General features: G+C 29.2%; 1 protein-coding gene across 1 annotated transcript in view; it reads right to left on the bottom strand.

The window, feature by feature from the left end:
- Window positions 1-18,394, bottom strand: part of LOC136985181 (DNA-binding protein RFX7-like) — an 85,406-nt gene continuing 67,012 nt past the window's right edge. The window contains exons 6-8 of the mRNA XM_067282392.1: window positions 13,926-14,010; window positions 10,616-10,820; window positions 1-4,417 (exon numbers count right to left, since the gene is read on the bottom strand). Of these exons, the coding sequence (XP_067138493.1) occupies window positions 801-4,417; window positions 10,616-10,820; window positions 13,926-14,010 (3,907 nt within the window). The 3' untranslated portion in view covers window positions 1-800. The remainder of the gene's footprint in view (window positions 4,418-10,615; window positions 10,821-13,925; window positions 14,011-18,394) is intronic.

Below are 18,394 nucleotides of genomic sequence, written 5' to 3'. Positions count from 1 at the left end.
TATAAGTAAATACGTGCTTTTTTTATTCACAAAAACAGTGAAAACATTTAGAGAGAGAGAGCTCATTTCATAAAATATTAAAAACAGTTTTTTTTTTCTTTTTACATTTTGCAAGTTATAATAAAGGATTCATTCAGTGACACGATTTTGTTTAACTATACATTTGTATCCAAGAAATAAACTGCTAACCTGAACATGACATTCTTTGATAAAGTTAATTTTTCCCCTCTAGAAATTCATAACGATATTACTAATATATCTAATTTTACCAACAGTATTAAACTAACAATCATGTATTCTTTGGATTATCATTACTTATGTGAAATCTTTTTTTAAAAAGTATGTTTTTAAATTATGAATAATATTTAAAATTAAAATTTATTCCACGTAACAAGATTTTATAATAAAGAATGTCACGAAAAGGTATGCAACTAAATGAGTATACTTGGATGAATGCTTGGAGCATGCATCGTCATCATCGTCACTTGCACTCGCTCTTGCATTATCTAGTGAAAAATAAAATGTTACATTTTGCTACCAATATAACAAATGAATTTAACAGGCAATTAATAGCATAATCTGTAAATGAATATACACGATAATGCAGAATATTCTACCCACTTATTCGACAATTATTCAGAAATGAATGTGTTTAGCCAGATGCGAACATTTAGTTTAAGTTTCAAATTTTTGACATGCAACCATTTTAAGTTCTAATCACTTTTGACTATCTGCTGAATGCACCAATGAGGTAATTGAAACTAACACATTAAATCTTATAATAATGCATCTATTCACACTTATGACAAATCACTTTCACTTGGGTTCATCTCTTCTAATTCTTGGGCTAGCTTGAAGTCTTGAAGAGAAAAGTCTGCATCAAAATCTCGAAGATCATCCAATGCCATATCTAGATCTTCCTGCTGCTGTTCCAAGATATCTGAGATGTTTCTTCTTGCACTACTAATTTCTCTGTTGAGATTATCCCAGGACTGGTTACCGTTGACTATTACTTCATCTTGATCGGTTACTTGTGGCGAGAATATTTCTTCGGGAGAAAGTGATGATGGCACAAATCCAGCCGAGTCTACTACAGGAAGAGCACTGTTATTCAATTTGTTGGGTGGAAAAGTAAAAGAGTTCCTAATAATAGGTGTTGTTGGATGAGATTTGGAAATAGTGTTATCCATACTGGTAATGGGACTATACTGATTAATCAGATTTTGCAACATTTGATAAGGTGGAACGGACTGACTTCTATTGGAGGATGAAGAAGGAGTTGTACATGTAGAATTTCGTAATAAAAGTTGAATCTCTTGAGAAGACTGATCAGTAATTCTACTTGTTTCCTGAAACAGAAGTGGTCCTGAAGTGTGCCGCTGACGATTATTTATCCATTGTTTCAATTCAGACTGAACTGTAATATTTGGCTGATGCTGCTGTTTTGAATTAGTATTATTTTGAGAAAATAAAATCTTTGAGTTCAATAAAGATTTTAATTGCTGATATGGTACTTCTCCATTATTCTTATCATCTGTACAAGTTTCAGCCTGTGAATCTGTTTCTTGATTTTTATTAATATTTGAAGAGTATTGAGATGAAGAATCAGAAGTAAGAAACTTATCATTATTAATAGATGTTTCAGCATTATTTGCTGGAGGAGATACTTGTTCAGAGACTGGAGAAAGAGGAGCAGCACTTGAAGCTGAATTGTGTCTAGAACGCAATGTGGGTGTGTCTCCCACACAAGGAAATGAAAATTGATTTTGTGAATAACAATCGTTAACCATAGGTGAGAGAGGAGCACTTCTAGGAGACATAGTTGAACCAAGCTGATGTGGTATTCCGGGGCCAGAATTGTGTCTTGAACGAGATCCCGAAAAAAGTGTTTGACTGTAAGCATGAGGACTTCCAACTGCATTAAATGTCACAGTACGACCTTGGCTATGACTTGAATTGTGGCGTAATCGACTAATTGGAAGTGGTGTTGGTTGTGGAGATATGAAAGGTGATGTAGATATGGAAGATACTCCAGAATCAAAATTTTGTAATGGAGTCTGACGTGGAGTGCTATATGCACTCTGTCCAGAATTATGACGAGATCTTGATAACGGTACTGGTGTACTTCTAGGAGATACAAATGGACTGCTGGCAGCACTTGTTGGACGAGAAGATCCCACTGCAACAGAAACCATATTGTTATGAACAATATTTGTAGTAATAAATTGAGAAGTGGATGGTACTGGTGATGCTAAAGCTCTACTCCCAGCAGAATTATTTTCCAATATAGGAGTTTGTCTTGGAGAAATTGGAAGAAAATTAAATGCGAGACGGCGTGCATTTGGACTTGGTGGAACGGAGGGTATTTGTGTGTGTGTACTAGTTTGTTTAGAATTACAAACACTTTGCAACTGTTGCACACCTGATTCACTAATACAAACAGTATTATTCAAACTATTCACATCATTAGTATTAATAATCATTGCTGGCTGAGTTATATTAGTACCAATTATATTTACATCATTTGAATTTTCACCAGATAAAAGAGAATTTTGAATATGTGAAATAATTTGTTTTTCTGATAAACTTTCACTCTGATGAGTTTCTGTTTGTGGCAATATACTTTCTTTCTGTATTGTAATGTTCTGATCATTGGTGTCACTCCAGCAGACAGTTGTCAGTTTATCTTCATAATTACCAGAGAGTTCATTCATATTATCAGCATCTTTTATTATTAGCTGATTAAAATCTTCCTGTGTCTTCTCATTTTGATGATTAACATCAAAACTTTCATTATTTAAAGATAAAAATGAAGACACAGAAGACTGTTCAGGTGTTTCTAACTGTTCAGTTTTTTTGAAATTTCTAATTGTATTACATTTACTTAATGGTTTTGGCAAATTTCTTTCTAACAACATTCTTAACTGAGATAGTTGAGCAGCAGTGTTACATGCTTGTTGCTTTTGTCCATTAGTATTTTGCAGAACTTGCTGTGGAATATCCTTATTACATAAATCTGTCTTTTCAAATAATAGTTGATTGGATTCACTACTTATATCATAATATTCAATTAAAGCATCTGTTTCTAATTGATGAATGCTCACTTCTTCTTGATTACAGTTCTTTTCATCATTAGCAGATGAACAAACTGCTTGAATTAAAGATTCTGGAAGCAATTTATTTCCATCATCAATTTTTGCATCTCCTTCTTTGTTTTCCCAGGTAGGAAGATATGCAATTGCATTTTTAACAGTGAGAATATTTTCTAAAAGTGGTTTCTTTGAAGCAACTGCTTCAGAATCATACTCTTCACAATGGCGTTTCATGGATGACATCATTTCATTAATATTAGAAACATCAGAAGCAACAAAATTGTCACACATTTTATTTAAAGTAAAACTAGTATTTCCTGTATTTTCTTTAGAATGCAAGTCTACATTCTTGATTTGCTCATTAACATTTAATTCATTTGAATTATCAAAATTTAAATGTCCATTGAGATTAACAGCATTATTATCAAGTTCGGTATATGTAACAGGAAGCACTGATTCAACTTCAAAAGTTGCTTTATCATTAACAACTGACAGAGTACTATTATTAGTGGGTGAAGAGATAATTTTGGTCCCATTAGATTCTTCTGATGATTTTTCACTGTTTACGTCATCTGTTTGATTCCATAAATTAGACAACTTATTATCTCTCTGATTATTAGTTTCAGTTAACTGTCTTCTATTTGATCGCTTTGTCTGTAGAGGAAACAATGTAGAATTTCTATTCACTAACTTATTTGTTGTAGATTTTGGTTGAATACGTTTATATTTCTTCTCAAATTTTTGAGGTTTTGGAGATGTCTGGGGACCAAGCAGAGTAATCTGTACAGGAGGAACAGCTATAATACCTGGAGTAATACATACTGTTGAAGTTCTAGCACCCCCCTTTCGTGGAATAGGTACTTTATCTAATTTTTGTTTAATTTCATTATCATCACAGGTTTGTTCAATATTTGATGCAATATCTAAATGCTGTGTGCTAAACTTCGTTGATGAACTTAAGGAATGTAATTTCCCTTCTTTACCATCTGTTTTTTCATTATTATTAAAGTTAACTTTTTGATCAACTTCTAAAGGGAAATCCTTCTCTTCAAGTATAGAATTATCACATAGTTCTGAATTATTACAGATTTGTTTATCTGTAATATTTTGTTGACCAGATGCAGCAGTTTTCTTTCCTATTGATCTTTGAGATTTCCTCGAAGATGTTTTATGAACAACTGATTTTGTAATCTGTCGCTGTTCTTGGACTTTCTTCTTCTGTTCCTTAATCAGTTCTTTTTCTTGAAGTTTTCTCTGAAGATGAATTTGAGTCTCTCTTTTTCTGTTGCCACAAACTTGTTTTAATAAATTTGCTGCCTGATTACCTAGAAGAAAAAAGTTCAATATGACAGAATTAATGTTTTATTAAATATTTATTAATTACATTTAAAATTTATTCCTAATATAAGATTTCTAATTGAAGTATGAAATTATATAAAATTTATTTAAATTTCATATAATTTCATACTCTATTCCTAAAATACATGTATTTGGTGTCAAATAAGATTTAATTTAAAAAAAAATTCAATATGTATTAACATGTTACATATGTATGTATGTATGTTTTTTAAATTTAAAAAAATGGAGGATAATCAAGTACTCAATGAAAGATTTTTGTCATTCCTAAAATTTATGAAGAAAGATGAGAAATTAAGTATGTATGTTTGAGGTAAACACAAAAAATTAAAAGACTGATGCTGTTGCTTTTTCATTTACACGACTCAGAAAATTATTTCCGATCTCTCGTAAAGTAGTCCTCATAGTAGTTGACACAGGTGCACACAATGCTGCAGCTCATTTTCTGTAAGACTATTCAAGAGATCTATCATTTTTTCCCCTTCTACTAATCCATTTTGTTAGATGGATTGTTTTAAGATAAATTTATCAATGGGAAGAGAAAGAAGTTTCTGGGAGTAAATCTGGTTAATAAAAAGAACAATCAAATACTACAATTTGTTTTTATTAGTTATAAACATTATAATTATAAAAGCATTTTAGGATGGAATATTAACCTGATTCAAGATCACTTATTTTGCCACAATTCTGGCTGTTTCCTTTTCCCTGTTTTATACAATTTAGTCAAGATTTCAATTTAACAATTTCGACTGACAATCTGACTACAAGAAAACCATTCTTCCTTCTCAATACTCTGATGTCAAACAAGGTAATGATGTAGACCAGTGGTGCCAAACTTTTTGAATGGCAGAACAAATTGCCATAAGTTGTAGATAGTAGGTAATAGGCCACAAATATTTTGTATATTCCATATATAAAAATGTAGGCTTATTTCAATCATTTATAAGTCAAGCATCAAATACGTTATTGGGCTGGATTAAGCCTAAGGGCTGTAGTTTGGGCACCACTGATTTAGACAGTCATCATCTCTCACACTTTTCCTATATATGATAAAGAATACTAAAAAACTTCAAATATATATGTAATGCTTTCTGAGCATGTGACACCATGGCAGAATCTTTACAGTTAATTCTGGTCCTTTTCTTGATAGTTTTATAAATTTCCAGACTTTTCCAAATATTTAAATCACATTGGAGCCAAGGCACAATGTAGTATGTTCCTGCTATTGAAAGAAACATCAATATCATAGTCACAAGCAAAAGCTGCCAAGACAGTTGTACATAGACGCTTCCTAATTGTGTCTCAATGTTCCTTGATTCTAGTGCCCATAGATCTAGGTCATTTCAACATGCTCATAGCAATAATCCACTCTGTTATCCCATAAAGGAATTGAATAGACGCCAGGTAGAAACTTCTAATTAGTGGGATCTTTACCATTCTTGAATAATGAGAAGGCAGTAGTTGTCCTTTTGTATACGATTTGGAGAGTTCTGCTATTGGAGAACTCTCCAATAGCAGAGTCTAAAATTGGAGAGTTCTGCTATTTCCTTGTAGACTTCACACAAAATTTTGTTGTAGGTGACAGTCCTAAAGGGCCTACTATCATCACACTTTGAATTCATTTGAAGGTGATAATGTATGATGGTCTTAATAAACTTCGAATGGGAACTATATGCCATGGCTATACAGAAGGTATGATATAGCTCCCAGTCCATGAGTCGAAAGTTGGAATTGTGGGTGTAGGCCTTGAAAGCAGCTAGCTTATAAGAAAATGGATCATGTGAAGACAGAAAAATGAATAATGGCTTGTAAGAACTTTTTCCATAAATATTGGTAGTGGTAGAGCCATTACATGTAGTAATAAGAACATCAAGGAAGTGGACCTGGTAATAAGCAATTATTTATTGTGACATCATCACAATGTCAGGTTGCAAATTTTAATCATATTTTTTGAATTTATTTAATTTAAAACATATGCTCTCCTCCCAAATTAGTAGTGTCTTACCCCTGTACATCATACTTTTCCTGTTAGCAACAAAGTCATGCCATCATCTATCTAACATCTTACAGGGAAAACTTTTTGAATTGAAATAATGTGACTTCCGGTTTGCATCAGAAGTTCATACACAGTTAATTGGGACCTCCTACTCTAAGCTTTCCATATCTGGTCTCAGATTTCATCTATCTAACTCGGTTCTTGAGATTAAAGAAAGATAGATGGACAACAGTAGGAATTTATAGGTCTACAATTTTTTCAAATTGCAGTCCAATCACTTTGTTGTTCAAGGCAGAGAAGTAAGCCATTTGGATTGTTGTTAATGTTGTCTAGAAATTCTTAGATGGGTGGTTTGCAAGGCCAATTAATTAAAATGTCATTCATGTATCTGGTATAAAGCAAGATTTGATTCTTGAATTCAGGAAGAACTACCTGCTCCAAACATCATGCAATGTATTTACATAGATTACCTGAAGTGGGGCTGTCCATAGGTACACCTCTCAATTGCAGATGTGTGAAGCCCTCAAAGATGAAAAAGGAGTGACAAATGATGTCTGCTAACTCAAAGATGGTAGAGTGATATTTGTCTGAATGAGTTATGTTGGAAAGGAGAAAGTTATGCAGTCCAGAAGCAAGGTTCAATCTTGACAGATGGAAAAAGCTACTGAAAAATCACATAATGTGAAGTAAACTTGTTCCTGCATGGTAAGTTTGTCTAATCTCTGGAGTAAAGCATCAGGACCAGTAATTACATGTGGAAATTGTTGGAGATAAACTGTTATAAATTGATTAAGAATTTTCACAATGTAAATTGAAGGCAAGGCACACTTGTCCACTACTGGTCAAAGTTTGCTAAGGTCTACAAGGAAGGCTCTGACACAACTTAAATATTTGGAAAGTCTGGGAATTTATAAAGCTATCAAGAAAGAGACCACAATTAACTGTAAAGATTCTGCCATGGTATCACATGCTCAGAGAGCATTATTTGAAGTATTTTTAATATTCTTTATCACTTTTTGCTACATTTATGTTTTTACTCACAATAATTTGTACATTTCAGTGTTTTTGTTTAATTATTTTATTTTGTACTTAATATTTTTTGTTAAGTTTTAATCTTATTTTCTATATTTTACTTAATATATTTATGCTTCTGCACATGTGACTCACTATGTAAATTTGTATTTTTTGAATGCTTATAATTTCAAATTTGCTTTCTGATCTATTTATAATGTTCCATTCTAGAACCTGAAGATGGCCATAATAAATGATTAGAAACATTTTGTTCCATTAACAAATGTTCCATTTTTCACTGGATTTAAGAATTTTTAAAAAATTAAATTTAACTAGGACTTGTTATATCAAAGAGAGGAAACACACATAACCAGCAAAGCAACAAATTGTATTAAGAAGTCTTTAACTTGGCACAATAAACTTACAGTAAAGTTACAATAAAAACTTTTTAATATGATTGTTGTGTCTCTGGTTCTGTATGTTCCATCTCTTTGATATAAAAAGTCCCAGTTAAAAAGAAAGTCCAAGTAGACAAGTTATACTCAACATATAAAATAAAAAACTTTAGAATCACATACTTTATAATTACTTTTATATTGTTTTTGGTTGCTATTTTAATTTTTTTTTTTATAATTTTATTGTTAAATGGGATAGATCTCTTATCAATAGGTATTATTACAATTTATTTTAACTATACAAACTTGACTGAAGATATTTAGTTACTTTTATATTGTTTCACCATTGATAGCTTAACTGAATTTTAATTTAATTGGATACTTTAACAAAATTTATATTTTTGTTGAAATGACTAATTTTATTCTTAATTACAGAGTATCTATAACAGCAGTTTTTAATAAATTGTTGTGGGATTTGTATTCAATATATGATCACAGTGTGTAAATATGTAGAAAACTCAATAAATTCTTTTTTCTATAAGTTCTTGATATGTGTCCCTTGGTGATTCTGCTCACATCAACTCTTGTAATCTACTTCATCCCACATCCAATGCTGCATGTCCCTTTCAATTTGAATGAAAGTAGTGTTGAAGCAATTTCTGGCAGAGCAGTTGGCAATGGTGATACAAATACAGAATCCTTCATGTACCCCACAGAAAATTTCATATGAGGTTAAGTCAAGAGAGAGTGTAGGCAATGACAGATGCTGGTGATAATCATTACCTGACATGACCAATCCATTGGTTTGAGAGTCTGGTATTCAAAAAGTCATAGATATTTTAGTAAGTGGCAGAACACCATAGTGTCAGTAGATAAAGTTTGTATTATTGCTCTCCAGTGTGGCACAAGCCAGTTTTACAGCAGATTCAGACAGGTGCATCCTGTCACAGTTTCTTCAGTAAAAAAAAAAAAGGGCCATGAAGTCTGAATTTTGAGACTGCACAACAGATCAGATAATTCAAACAACACTTTGATAATTTAAAACAAGCATCTCTGAAACTAAATCACCACATCTCATATTCTTACAAAAATTCACAAAACTGCAATATTTTGTACACACATATTTATAAAATAAAAAAAACTATAAAAATAAAAATTTTAAAGTTTAAATATTGTAAAAGTTATCACTGACATAGCGTAGATTGAGTCAAATTTTCAAACTGATTGTATCCTATATCCACAGCTATTTTAAAATGATTAAATTGTAACTAACAGAATACAAAATAATACAATGTGTTTGTCACCACTGAGAAACTAACTTGAAAGAATTGTAAATATAAATAACATTTAGATTAATATCAAAAAGCATTGTATGCTTTAATTAAATACAAGTTAATAAAGTAAAACCTCACTAATTTGGACTAATTGGGAAAGCCTATTCTGAATTAGTGAAAGTCCAAATTAGCAATGTATTTATTCAAACATTTGTTGTGTGGCCCTAAAAATACATTTTAAATAAAGTAAAATTTTATTGTTCACTTTAATGAACAACTTTAGTGGTTTGATAAACTTTTATAATGCATTACTGGTAGTGGTAATAGTATCATTCTTGTCATTCAAAATATTTACTAATTTAGAATGAAAAAAGGCTAAATTTTTCTTTGCAATGATTTTTCTGTTCTAACTGACACATTTGTCTAAAGAGTAATGTAATACTTGTTAAAGCCTTTGTTAGAACCAACAAATTCATTATAAAAAACAATAAAAAATAGTGGTCCAAATTATTTCAAATTCTGAATTAGTGAAGTTTTAATGCACTTACATAATATAAAAAAGCATTGAGCTAAAAGACAGTTAGCAGTAATTAAAATATGAATGTAACACAATTCAGTAACAATCAAAGTGTATTTTTTGAAATTAAAAAACTTTATCTGCACTTTATATTTGAACATTTCTTAATAAAAAATTAATGCAAATAAAATAATTTTATTATATAATCTAAAAAACAGTGCACAAAAAGCTCCCTTACTCAAATTTTGAAAATTATGTTGAAATAGTGACAAAAGAAAGCATTATTATTTAGATATGTGACTATCATAACAGTGTTTTAAACAAATCTACATGGGTGATATATCCTCCACTGAAAAGCAAAAGCATGGCCATATGAGTATGGTGCTTAGTCTAAAATAAAGAATTATACTTTTGGAAGGCTTATTTTAACAAAATCTGACTAATGATGTTTGAAAATTTGAAGAAAAATTTCCCAAATGATGTACCATTAAGTAAGCCTACTTTGTATAATCTTGTTCAAAGGTTTTGTGGAACTGAATTTATTTTGCATCATTTCTAAGAACTTGTCAATCTCCAGACAACTTAGCCAGATTTATTTTTATAGAGGTATCTAAGGGATAGAGTTTATGTAAATAAATTTTTGCAATTTCAATGACCTGAAATGCAACATTTCAGCAAACTTAGAGAATAGCATGCCAACAATATTACTTATGATGTGTGAGTAGGAATAAATGTCAATTGAGTGGATATCTGCCTTCAGATGAAAAGTAGATACTTCGAACATCTACTGTAAAATTTCTGAGTACCGCTTATGGTTTGTACATGAGTTTTGTTCATTTAAATTTTGTTGCAGATCATGTTTTATTAATACAAAAATTTGAAAGATTGAATAAGGGAATTTTTGTTATACCCTGTATTTACTGTAAGTTTTAGATAATAAAATTATAATTATATAAAACTTATGATAAAAATACCTTTTTTCTGATGATCAACATTATTGAAAAACAAGAGTGTGAATGCAGCAACAGATCTACTGTCGACACACAAATTATCAACAAGATACCATGCAAGATCTTTAATAGCTGTAAATTTTTCTTCAAGCAATTTCTCTGCCCATTCTAATACAAGCTGGCAGGCTGCATTATGTACATCATCATCAGAAGAATCTTTATATTTTATCTGAAAAACATAATTTAACATATTTAAAATGTTTGGACATATTAAATTTCAAAATTTTTGAAACTTTTTAATGAGTTCAACTTTTGATGACATTTTGAAAATTGCTAAATTACATATTACACATTATTATATATTATTTCTATATCATGTCATTTATTTATTTTGAAACACTATTTTTAATTATATATATTAAAGGTCACATACTTCCATATAGTTTTAATAAAAATAACTAGCAGTAAAAACTCCAAATAATTGAATATTACATTAACTTTTAGGAAACAAGTTACCATGTTCATTGCAGTGTGACGACAAGTACATTTAACATATTATATATTATATGATAGACAAAATCCTTTTAATAGCAACCTAAGAATATTCTATAACAGCTATCTTCATGAGTATAATTGGCATATTCACGTAAAAAGTTAAGCCCTTAAACCTTTTCAACAACAGCAAAGTGGAATCATAATTAAAATGATTAGCTGAATAAAAAATTCATATACACAGAGAAATGGTGTCTGGAAAAAATCTACACAAAATATCTCAGGCTCCAGCTAATAATCAATAATTGTTAAGTATTGAACATTCAAGAACATTCACTTTTGCTCATGAACATTTTAGAATCTTTTTCTGCATTCAACTTTCTGCTTCTTTCAAAATGGCAACAAAAGATGTTGTTTTATGCCTAAGAGTGTACAATTTTTACATATTAAATAAAACATTAGGAAAAAGTTTACTTACTATAAACCATTTTGCAAATGAAGGAACTTCAAAACAGACTATAAAATGTATTCTCCAATGTTTTGAGAGTGGATTATCATTACAGAGAAAAAAATGTCTGACAGAAATGCAAAACCTTTAGCAGAAGCCATGATGGAAGAATTGGAGAGAACGTTTGAAGAGGGTGACAAAGTTTCAATTCAATCTTGTTACCCCAAAACTGAAAATTTTATGTAATTGACTCTGCAAGGCTTTGAACTAAAACACATTAAATATTGAAAAAAGCATGTAATTCTGGACAGAATGTTCAGTACATGCAAAGATTACTAGCAAAGACAAAATGCAGAAGGTTATTGCAAAAATTCTCTGAGAAGTTCTTTATTCTGGATGCTGAATTTTACTTCATCCTCTTGCATTTGACAAGTAATGATAATGGTGGCTTTTATACTAGTCAGTTGCACATCAAGAGGGGCTGAAGGGCCTTGGCACCCTCCAGAGAGAAAAAGGAAAAAAAAAACACCCAGAAAATTTTTCAAAAATATTTTTATAATTAAAATTCATTTTTTTTTGTTTATGAATCAACAAAAACTACTGGCACGGTTTCAAAATACGTCTAAAATTCATTTTTTATTTATATTGTGTTGCGTATTATATTTTTATACTGCTTACGAATTAGCAGTTGCAAAAAGTGGTGATTTTATTGAATTCACATTACAAATTTTTTTTATTCATTTAACTTGGCTTTTCCAATATTAAATCCTGAGTGCACCACTGATAGTCCTCTGACATCTCCTCTAAACCTGCCAATATAAGTTTTCCAAGAAAAAGAAATTTGTGGGCAAAGTTTTGGTTTGGATTGCAATGGGCCTGAAAAGATTGAGCCAAGCCCTCAAATCAAAAATTTAAGTTTCACTATCAATGCTCAATGATATTTAAATGAATGTATATGATGTTGCCTGATTTCTTACATTCAAAAACCATGAGAACTTGTGTGATATGGCCAGAAGATATATTGTTGAGCAGAATATGTCTTCTGGTCATAACACACAAGTTCCCACTATATCAAAACCATACTGGATTACCTGTGATGAGAGAATATCTCCTTCATCAAAAAAGAAGAATCCTGCAATTGTACCAGAAACTATGCCAATTGAGGAATTTTGGGCATTTTTCAAGGCAACTGTTTATGAAAAGTGGTGGAAGGAAAAATAAACAAAACAATCTGTTGATCAATCACATAAAGTATTGCCTGAAAAATTAAACCAAAGTTCTTGCACAGAAATTTGCACTGCACGTTCAAAGTCATGTCAACTATATTTGATGATGTGGATTTGTAGAATTACAAAAATAAAAGATAATGTGCAGATTTTCAAATGACTACTTAGTTCATTAAGTTTTCTTTTTCCACAGTAAAACTATGTTACACAAACTTGTGTGGATTATTTCCAGGCATCTGTTATTCACCTTAAAATCTTGGTTGATTATCAAATATTCTCTAAAAATATTCTAAAAGGAAGTCATGAAAAGATTGTACCTATCAATATGCTAAAGGTCAATATTCAAAAGTGGAGATTTCAATAAACCAAGTTGTTTGCTGGCTCTGAACAATCATGAAATTATTATGAGAATTTATTTTAGAAAACAACAGAAAATTACATTCAGTATAAAGAAGAATATTTCTGATATTTAATATAAACTTTACTAGCATTTTAAAACTTGTTCTTCTATGTAAATATATTCCACTTTATAAAGTTTTATTCTATTTATTTTTCTTTCTTGTGTTAAGTAAACAAAAATTTTTTGACCTAGAATAATCTGAAGATTTTAAAAGCAATATATATTACTATCCATAAATTAATTTAACTACCCAATTAAATTGTTAATTATCAAATAATTTAGTTTGGATCAAATATAAATTTTCATAAATTACAAATGCTATTGCAAACACCAAAATTTTTACAGCTAAAAAATATCAAGTATAATTAATATATCTGATTGTCTATTGGACTTAAAGATATCTGCACATTTTTCATTTTAATTATCTTGAAAACATGGATTAGAAATTTGTAAAAAAAATTTTGCTACAGATTTTTGTAAATTTCTTAAAGGAAGAAAGAAAGAAAGGAAAAAAAAACTTAAAATAGTAATTGATATTTAATAAATAGTCTAAAAAGTTTCAATGAGAAATATTTATTCTAACACAACTCCTTTCTTCAATCTCAAAACAAGTATGATAGATAACTAATAGTAAATCATCATTTCATAAAATATTTTGAATATCAATAAATGAGAACAATTTTATTTCTAAACAAAAATATAAATCTGTAGAAAAATTTTTATATATAACAGATAGTTAATAATTAATATGAAACAGCATGTACTTACATCACAAGTTTCTTTGTTAGAACAAAGATTTGGAAGAGTATGTGATTTTACCACTAGATTTTTGCTAAGACCACTATAGCAATATCTGCAAAGTTCATTATTTATGATTAATAAAATTTTAAAATATTTATTTGAAAAACATTTTACTTTATAAAGTATAATACATGCATTTATTAAAAGAAGAAATATTTAAATCATAAAACTATCTTAATTAAATTACTTTATTTTATAATTAAAAACTAGTCTACAATTCAAAAATTAATCAAATAAATTAATAATGATAAAATGATAAATATTTATTTAATGTTAAAACAGATAAATTTATAATTAGATACTTAACAAATGATATTAAAATATAATGTTGCCAATTTGCAGATAGTTATCCAATTTTGAGGTAGAGTTGTATATTTTTCTAATCTTGAGGAAAAGCTAATAATTTTGGATATTATAGAAAAATTGCTTACTTGTTTCAGTGCAAATATTTAAAATTCACAAATTGCCTACTTTTAAAATTAATAGGGAAAAATGCTAAATTCAGAAACAAAAACAATTTTTTATTCAGAAATGTTTTCAGATTCATTGTAAAGCCCTTAGAAAATTTTCCAGTTGATAATGTTCTTTTAAGAGAATGAAAATGTTTCTGAATAAAAATTATTTTGTTCCCGAATTTAGCATTTTTTCACAATAGTTTCACATTTCACAAAAATGTTTTTATATTGATAATACTTAAAATGTTTTAAATGATTTCAGAAATTTTAATAATGCATTTTTAATATTTGGAAGAAATAACACAGAAATAATCTAGACTAAACGATTTATGATAGAAACAAATTTTTGTCAAGTAATAGCTAGTCATTAATTTTCATATTAATCTAAGAATTTTCTGCTAAAGTAGATATATTTGCTACCTACAGTAGCTTTAATTAATTATTTCTAAGATCTAAAAGAAATCAAACTGAAAGGAGGACTTGAATTTAGACTCCATAAATCAACATTTAATTTTAATTATCTGTTCAAACATCTCAAACCACACTTTTGGTCTATAACCATATAATGATTTCTATGTTGATTAGGAATGATATGACAGCTTTCCATTAGTATTCAATCACAAGTTACTTAGAATAAAATTTATTTTTTTTCTAACAAGATAGTTCCAGATGTATCAGATGAAAGTTTTAATGAATTTAATAATAAATCATTTATGAAAAGCATGTGTAAATATCAATCATAGGCATATTTGTTCATTGCTTTTTTTGAGAAATAGCATAGGTCATTGATTTAATGAACTAATTGGAGGAAAGGTGTTTGCTATTGTTGACAAAAGTCCTAAATCAAATTATTAGTGAGGTTGAGGCTGACATTTTCAATGCGAAAACGTGTATGTCGGACATTCAGCGCTACCTTCCTGTAAGCCTAGAGGTTTCACAATGGCTTTTGAAACATCAGTGGAATCATGCTCGACGTTCCAAATGCCATTGTCAAACTTTTACACTAACAGGAAGGCGGCGGTGAACGTCCGACATACACATTTTCGCGTTGAAAACATCGGCCTCAACCTTGCTATTATTAATGTATGTTTTTAAAATACAATTTATAATGTACAGAACAATGTTGTTTTAATGCATAACAATACGAATAAATTATTATAATGTACTGTATAGTACATTGAGTAAATTTATATATGCCACTAAAACATCTGTTAAAGATATAAATTTCTATTTAATTAAGTTCAGTTTATGTCATTATTTAATGACAGAAACTGAACTTAATTAAACATGTTAAAAATAATACAATGTAACTAACAGTGTTTTCACCACTAATGCTAACTTATTGACCCAACCTTTTAGCATGCTCTATTCATGAATTAAAAAAAAAAGAGATTCTAAATTTTTCCTTTAGAGCAAAAATTTTGTCCATTAGATTGAGGGTTTACTATATAAATATATATAAAGAACTACCAATATTTATTTATAGATATTCTCAAATGATCTTTATTATTTGCTCAAAAGAAATAAGTAGAAAGTAATATGAGACATCAATAAAATTGGAGTTACAGTGGATAAATTAGTAAATAAAACAAAAGAAACTCAAATCATCATCAATAAAAAATTCTAACAATGTAAACAACAATTAAAATTCATTAAAAACTAAGAACAGAAGATAAACTGACAAGGAATCCATTAATTTATCTCAAGTTTTGATTATTATATAAGAAGAAAATTTTGAAGAGAACAATAACGTAAAATTCAGAAACACCCCAATATTTCAGATTTTTCAGATAGGGTAAATTTAAACATATTAATATATATTGAAATTTATTTTTAAAACTTTTTGCTATGCATATTTTAAATTTAATCAAACTATTACTGATTGCAAACTTTATTTATATATAAGCCTAAGGTTAGCGTGTACTCTTTTTGCCCCCCCCCATTTTTTGAATAAATAAAATATGTTGAATTTTTCTTTCTTAAAAGAAACAGCTTAAAGATTTTATTCTGTGTTAATAGAAATAACATTAATTTATATGGTTGGAAACCACTATGGGCCCCTAAGTCTTCTCTGAGCCTAGGAAAAAATACCCAGCTCATCTTGACTGCCCTGTTTATATATCTAAATTTAATAAATCCACTTATAGTTTATAGAATATAAAAAACTTTATTTCTGGAGTCAAATATCTTTGAAGTTCATTTATATGAAATCAAAAAAATAATTATATTAAAATTTTCATTATTAGTTCCCTTTTTATTATTATTTGCCAAATACAATTCATTGCTAAAGTTAGTGTTCTTTCATTTATATTTACAGGAAATTTTTTAATTAATAAATTTGAGGGAACAAATATTTTGAGTATTTGATATAAAAGAAGAATTCTATATACAGTATAGAGAATAATAACAAATGATCAGTTATGACTATTTCTAAATTCATTTTATACTTGTAACCTTATTTAATAAAGCATGGAAAAAAACTAAAAATGTATGACATTTTATTTCTTTGTGCTTCCATTGTAAACTGTTTATAATGGCACTGTCTGTTATACTCATGGAAGTGTTGCCATAAATCAGTCAGGGCTCACATAAATGCTTACCATAAACTTGATTTTAGAAGTTTTCTTTCAAAGGAAAAATAAGTCTAAAACTTTTAATAATCAAACATTAGCTTTTAATGTCATAAATCTGTAGCTAGGAAATAAAAAGTAAGAAATAAATGTTTTTAATAAGCAACAAATGCTGCAACATTGACATAGAACTAGCCTCAATTTTTCTTCAAAAGTAATACAAAAACAGAAAGAAATTGCAAGATCTGGCAACTTGCCCTGTGCCTATTCAAAACCATCCTTAATTATTAAAGATAGAGTAACTATATATTTTGCACAAACTGGATAAAAATAGATAAAAAAAATCACGCCTTTAAAAGATCCAGTAATGAATTTAATAAAAAAAAAATGTTTTCAATCAGTTTTACTGATCTCCATCAGTTATGATAGAATAGAACACTAATACAAAAATTTAAAATTTTAAAAACAATAAGAAGAATTCTAAGATAAATATATAAATAAATAGTTGAGGTTAATAAATAATCACAGAAATATATTAATTAAAAATAAAATACAAATAAATAAATATTATCTAATAAAATTAATTTTCATAAACGGACTGCCATGCTGTAGATAAATTGTCCACATCCCTATGGTTGATGCATGATGATTTTTTGAGCACTTTATAGATTTCCAATTTCTCCAGATAACCCAACATGTGTATATTAGATGTTGGTCTGATAATGCTTGCCTGCTCCCATTGTACTTGTATATCTTGATGTTGTGAGTAAGCCGCTAGTGCCGTATTATTTAGATTTTTATCAATTGTATACTTATGCTCGTTAAGTCATCGTTGTAAATTACGCATAGTGGCACCCACGTAGAACAGTTTTGATTTGAAATGCTGGTCGATTATCAAGACAGAGTAAATCCCCGCAGACAAATTACAGTTATACGGTTTCTTATCATTCCTTAAAATTCTGAAGATTGTTGAGTTGTGTCAGTATACTATCACTACATCATTAGCTTTGGCCATTTTCTTATTTATGTTTCTTAAAGATGGGATATAATTTAAAACAACTCTTCATTTCTGGTCTGATGAGGCATGTTGACTTTTTGATGTTTGAAAGGTTGCGATCAATTTCTGTATTATTTTTATCGAATAACCATGTTGCTCTGCGATGTTTAATATGTAATTCAGCTCCAATACTGTATCTTGTATACTGGTACAATGGGTATATGCCATTCTAATCAAGGATCTAAATGCTGCAAATTTTATGTGCCAGGGATCAACAGTTATATGGAATTAACAGAGGTTGAAAACATGGTTTCCTGTATACCTTGGTCCAGATCTTGCCATCTTTGCAAGAGACAGAAATGTCAAAGAAGTTTACTGTTGTTTCACTCTCCTGGTTTAATTGTAGGAATAATC

The sequence above is a fragment of the Centruroides vittatus genome, unplaced genomic scaffold (assembly GCF_030686945.1).
Source record: "Centruroides vittatus isolate TY-2023 unplaced genomic scaffold, ASM3068694v2 contig_955, whole genome shotgun sequence".
Lineage (NCBI taxonomy): Eukaryota > Metazoa > Arthropoda > Arachnida > Scorpiones > Buthidae > Centruroides > Centruroides vittatus.
The sequence above is the reverse complement of the archived record's forward strand: the minus strand, read 5'-3'. Positions and strand labels throughout refer to the sequence as shown.